Source organism: Camellia sinensis, unplaced genomic scaffold (genome assembly GCF_055761805.1).
Source record: "Camellia sinensis isolate YWXY unplaced genomic scaffold, ASM5576180v1 Unanchor3, whole genome shotgun sequence".
In the NCBI taxonomy this organism is placed as follows: Eukaryota; Viridiplantae; Streptophyta; class Magnoliopsida; order Ericales; family Theaceae; genus Camellia; species Camellia sinensis.
Window position 1 is genome coordinate 20,702,450 of NW_028129178.1, and position 6,000 is coordinate 20,708,449.

The following is a 6,000-nucleotide window of genomic DNA, read 5'->3' on the forward strand; positions in this document are numbered from 1 at the left end:
ACTATAAAATTCCATGAAAAATTATGATTAAGCAAGTGAAATTTATGTTTGTGGATGCCTATTTGTTTCTTAAGAAAAATATCTGTCACCACTAAAACGTTTGAATTAGAAATTGGAAGCCTTAACGGCTTAATTATCTGAAATTGATAATGTATTTGTGATTAGCATAATTTTTAAGTAATATTAAGCATGTTTACGAAATTTCAATTTTGGAATGATTAAATGATTAAATTTTGTCCTATATGTCATTATTTATGAATATATATACTTAAGTTCTCTTGAGCTTTGATAAAAAAACGTGAAGCATCTTTTGGAGAGAAAAAGGGTTAGAAAAGAAGAGAAAAAGAGAACAAAGACATGGTACAACAAGGAAGAGAATTGGGATCAAGTTAGGAGAATCATTGAATTTTTCAAGATTAAGGTATATTAAAAATTATTGTACATGAAACTTCTCCTTTTAATTGTGAAGAAGGGCTTGTTTATAATTTATGTTTGGTGATTTAGGGTTATGGAGAATTGTTCATGATTTATGTTTGCTTGAAGAGGATACTCATCAATTGGTTGTTTTGACATGAAATTATGCCTCAATCTTTGTTTCTCATGTTAAACTCATGAAAATATATTTATATAATGTGTGATGTTTTAATAAACTTGAGGAACTTGAATTAAAAATGGAATTTAGAAGGTTTGTAACTTGAATAAGCTTCTTCTCATGTGTATTTTATGATGCTCAAGTTCTAGTACATGCTATGGTGAAATTTATACTTCAATCCTTGGTTTTATGCCATGTACCATGTGTTATGATTTATGAACATAAATAACATAAGTTAAAGGATGGAATTTGGAAAAAAAATAGTGACTTGATCAAGCTTTGAATCATGTTACTTTGTGATATTCAAATGGTAATTCATGTTATAGTGAAGTTGGGTCCATATATTGCATGAATTTCATAGTGAATTGCATGTAAAATGAAGTGGTGATGTGTAATTGTGAGTTGTAACCAAGCTGCCCCAAAACAGGCCCATGGCCGCTCGAGCGGAGGCCTTGGGCGCTCGAGCGGAGAAAGAAGAAAAACATGGAGATGGCTACTGTCTGCGGCCGCTCGAGCGGCGGGGTATGACCGCACGTGCGGTGCATGGCCGCTCGAACGGAGGGTCCGGCCGCACGTGCGGCCCGGGCTGGAAACATGGTTCGCTTCATTTTGTATGCTTGACTCGCTGGTAGTTTTAGAATATTTTGTAATTGTGAGTTGTAACGCCCCAAAACAGGGCCATGGCCGCTCGAGCAGAGGCCTTGGGCGCTCGAGCGGAGAAAGAAGAAAAACCTAGAGATGGCTACTGTCTACGGCCGCTCGAGCGGAGGGGTATGACCACACGGACGGTGCATGGCCGCTCGAGCGGAGGGTCCGGCCGCACGTGCGGCCCGGGCTGGAAACATGGTTCGCTTCGTTTTGCATGCTTGACTCGCTAGTATTTTTAGAATATTTTTCTGATGATTTTAAGATAGTTGTACATTCATGCAAAGTGTATTGACTCTGGGAATGACTTAAGAAAAAGAAGGGAACTAATGGGCAAGTTTTAATATGTGCAGGACACACTCCGGGAGGAAGTAACGCGTCATCTCAACCCTGTGAGCAGTAGTACGCTTTACTACAGATAATGATTGCCCTTAGCATTCTATTGATGATAATTATGCACATGTTCTTAATGTTAATGCATGAATGTTCTTAATGTTAATGTATGAACGTTCTTAATATTAATGCATGATGATGAGAAGGTGAACATTTTGCCTACTCTCATAAGTTTCAAGCATGTTTCAAGGGCCCCGTGCCATATGTTTCAAGGGCCTAGTTCCATAAGTTTCAAGCATGTTTCAAGGGCCTCGTGCCACATGTTTTAAGGGCCTCGTGCCATCACGTTTCAAGGGGCTTATAGCCACATGCTTATGTTGCAGGATTGGGCCTAAGGCCATTATGTACTTAACACAGAATCAGACTCATCGTGTGAACTCTGCATCTTATTATGTATTGATGTATTTCATGTTTCAAGTTAAACATCATTTATTATGTATTACTATTCACTGAGCCTAGCTCACTCTTTATTATGTCTGTTTCTGTAGGTCATCAATCCGTAGGTCAGTCCTAGCTTTGATGCCGTCTTCTTTTATCAACCTTTACGTGTTCAGGCACTATACAATGCCATTCATTTTGTGAAGTTGTTATGATGTTGGTTTTCTATTTAAGCGTCCATCTAAGGTTGATGTACATAACTTCATGTTTTTTTTTTTTTTGTATACGCCCAATCATGGGGCTGGAACTGTAAATGTATGTGGATATAACCGATATATAGGGATATAGTTTTAAACTTTGTCCTCCGTTGATGGTGTATGTGATGTATGAGATCCTGGCATATTAGAAATAGCTCAATGGAGTAGTTTGTATCTATATTACGTTTGCATTTTATGCTTCCGATAAGGCCCCGTAGGTTATGTATACCAGGTTATACGTCCGTTTCTGAATAGGTCATGCCCAAACTTTTAGGGGCAGGTTTGGGGTGTGACAAGTGGTATCAGAGCACGAGTTTCTATCCCACACACGGATCCATTGAGCTGTAGGGTGTCTAGAAAATATTTAGACATCATGCATGACATCCTAAAAGTATAAGAAAAGTTCGATGGCAACATTATGTGTACTCTGATAATGCTAACAATTTTGAACTATGTCTATTGTATATAATTGATTATTGTGTAGATCATGGAGAGAACAAGGACAGAAGATGTGGAAGATGCTACCTCAGCACGACTGGATAGGATGGAGAGGATGATTATGGAAATGGCGGAGACTCTACGTCAACAACAGCAACTGCCTCAACAACAGCCGCCACCGTCACCGGTACCTCCACCAGCAGCACAAGATTTTCATGCTGAAGACCGGACTATTACCCTTACTAAGGAGTTTAAAAATATGAAACAATCGTCTTTCAAAGGGGGAATAGAGCCAATGAAAGCTGAAGCCTGGGTGTTGGGAATAGAGAAGTTATTCGAAGTTTTCCCTTGTACCGAAGCTCAAAAGGTGCAACTAGCTGCCTTCACTCTTGAGGACGAGGCCTGGAGGTGGTGGATGCTTACGAGAACAATCCATCCAGGGTTAACATGGGACAGATTTCTGGAGCTGTTTTATGATAAATATTTTCCTCAAAGCATGCGGGATAAAAAGGTGACTGAATTCGAAACTCTCAAACAAGGGAACAAGACTATTGCTGAATATGAGGCCCAATTTACAGAATTAGCATGGTTTGCACCGCACATGGTGGACACGGACTACAAGAAGGCACGAAAATTTGAAGGAGGATTACGGGGAGCAATTCTGGATCGAGTCAATATGTTGAAGTTACCTACCTATGTAGACGTACTGGAGAGGGCTGTTATAGCAGAGGGAAACCTTGCTGCTCAGAATCGGATCACCGAGTGGAAAGGAAAAAGGCTGAATAATCAATGGTTAAAGGGGCCAAGTATTCCACCAAACAAGAAACAAAATTTAGGCACTTCAAATACTTCTGCCCTTAGTCAAGGTACGATTCTTGCTTGTTCGGAATGTGGAAAGAGGCATCGTGGGACATGCCAATGGAAGTCTGGAGCCTGTTATTAGTGTGGCAAAATGGGTCATTTGATAAAGGATTGCCCTCAGAGGAATCAACGAAATGGCGATAAGGCTGCTACCAGTTCAGCAGGGTCTGCACCAACTGCCAACACCAAGTCAGCTGCTAAATCTACTAACAATAAAGACACAGCGAGACAAGGCAGAGTGTTTGCATTGGTTCCAGGAGATGTGCAGAATGCAGCAACAGTGGTGTCAGGTACATTTATGGTTCACGGTCATTCTGCTTTTGTGTTATTTGACTCTGGCTCTACTCATTCCTTCGTGTCAAAATTATTTGCACAAAACTTAGATAAAACTGAGGAAACACTGTCTTATATGTTATGTGTGTCTTCACCTATGGGAGACTCTATGTTTTGCACTTCTGTCTATTTTGGTTGTGAACTCGAGCTTGGGAATGTCCGGGTATACGCCAATCTATTACCTCTTGACATGATCTATTTTGATATTATTCTGGGAATGGACTGGTTGGGTGAATATGGTGCAACTATAGATTGTCGAACTAAACAAATTAGTTTCCACCCTCCGGGATAATTAGAGTCCACCTTACAGGGGCATGGCGTAATTTCTCCACCTTATTTGATCTCGGCAGCGAAGGCTTGTAAATTAATTCAAAAAGGGTGTCAGGGGTATTTATGCAGTGTCTTGGAGGGGCAGGTGAATGGAAATATCGACATGATCCCAATTGTGTGTGAATTTCCGGATGTCTTTCCTGAAGAATTGCCAGGGCAGTTGATAGACCGTGAAATTGAGTTTACCATTGAAGTAGCACCGGGAACCCAATCCATTTCGAAGACTCCGTATAGAATGTCGCCAGTTGAGATGAAGGAATTGAAAATGTAGTTGCAAGATTTATTGGACAAGGGATTCATCCATCCGAGTGTGTCTCCGTGGGGTGCATCAGTACTGTTTGTAAAGAAGAAGGATGGAACACTCCGGCTTTGTATCGATTACAGGGAACTTAATAAAGTCACAATCAAGAATAAGTATCCATTGCCGAGAATTGATGACCTATTTGATCAGCTGTAGGGGGCACAAGTCTTTTCCAAGATTGATCTACGGCCTGGATACCATCAATTAAAGGTCAAGGCTAATGATGTTTAGAAGACAGCTTTTCGAACCCGGTATGGTCATTATGAATTTTTGGTTATGCCCTTCGGAGTCACTAATGCACCAGCAGCTTTTATGGATTTGATGAACCGTGTTTTCAAGCCCTATTTGGATGAATTTGTGGTGGTTTTTATTGACGATATTCTCATCTATTTGAAGAATGCAGATGCTCACGAGAATCATCTTCGTTTGATCCTTCAAAACCTCCGGGAAAAGAAATTGTATGCAAAGCTGAAGAAATGTAAATTCTGGCTACTAGAGGTGGCATTTTTGGGGCATATCATCACAAAGGAAGGAGTTTCTGTTGACCCACACAAGATTGAGGCAATCATAAATTGGCCAACTCCTACTAATGTGACTGAGGTGCATAGTTTTATGGGGTTAGCTGGCTATTACCGGAGATTTGTTTAAGATTTTTCTAAAATTGCTGTGCCACTTACAGAACTGACTCGAAAGGGAGTTGTATTCAAATGGTCAGAAGAGCGAGAATCTGCTTTTTAGGAATTGAAGACAAGGTTGACAACAACACCAGTTTTGGCCTTACCATCTGGTACAGAGGGATTTGTAATCTACAGTGATGCTTCGCACAAAGGGCTTGGTTGTGTACTGATGCAAAATGGAAGGGTCATCGCTTATGCTTCTCGGCAGTTGAAACCCCACGAGAAGAATTATCCCACGCATGATCTTGAGCTGGCAGCAGTAGCTTTTGCTTTGAAGATATGGAGACACTATTTGTATGGCACCACTTGCGAAGTATATACTGACCACAAGAGTCTCAAGTACCTTTTTACTCAAAAAGAGTTGAATATGCGGCAGCGACGGTGGTTGGAACTTCTTAAAGATTATGATTTGCAGATTCATTATCATCCTGGTAAAGCCAACACAGTTGCAGATGCGCTCAGTCGGAAAAGTATGGGGACTTTGGCAAGTTTAGTTACAAGGCAAAGGGAACTAGCAATTGAATTGGATAACATGGAAGTAGACTTGGTGCTGCATGGACAGGAAGCTTTAATGGCAGCAGTAATGGACCAACCAACCTTACTTGAAGAAATTAAATTGCATCAGATAGAAGATGAAGCTCTAAAGAAGATATGTAATGCATGAATGTTCTTAATGTTAATGTATGAACGTTCTTAATATTAATGCATGATGATGAGAAGGTGAACATTTTGCCTACTCTCATAAGTTTCAAGCATGTTTCAAGGGCCCCGTGCCATATGTTTCAAGGGCCTAGT

General features: G+C 40.5%; 1 protein-coding gene across 1 annotated transcript; it reads left to right on the forward strand.

The window, feature by feature from the left end:
* The first annotated feature begins 2,752 nt into the window (after positions 1–2,752).
* Positions 2,753–3,646, forward strand: LOC114306582 (uncharacterized). Its single transcript, XM_028251853.2, has one exon. It carries the CDS (start codon positions 2,753–2,755, stop codon positions 3,644–3,646), a length of 894 nt encoding a protein of 297 aa, XP_028107654.2.
* The last annotated feature ends 2,354 nt before the right edge of the window (positions 3,647–6,000 follow it).

Bases quoted from the DNA above. Each gene is read 5' to 3' on its own strand.
- LOC114306582 (XM_028251853.2), top strand. From the start codon at position 2,753: ATGGAGAGAACAAGGACAGAAGATGTGGAAGATGCTACCTCAGCACGA.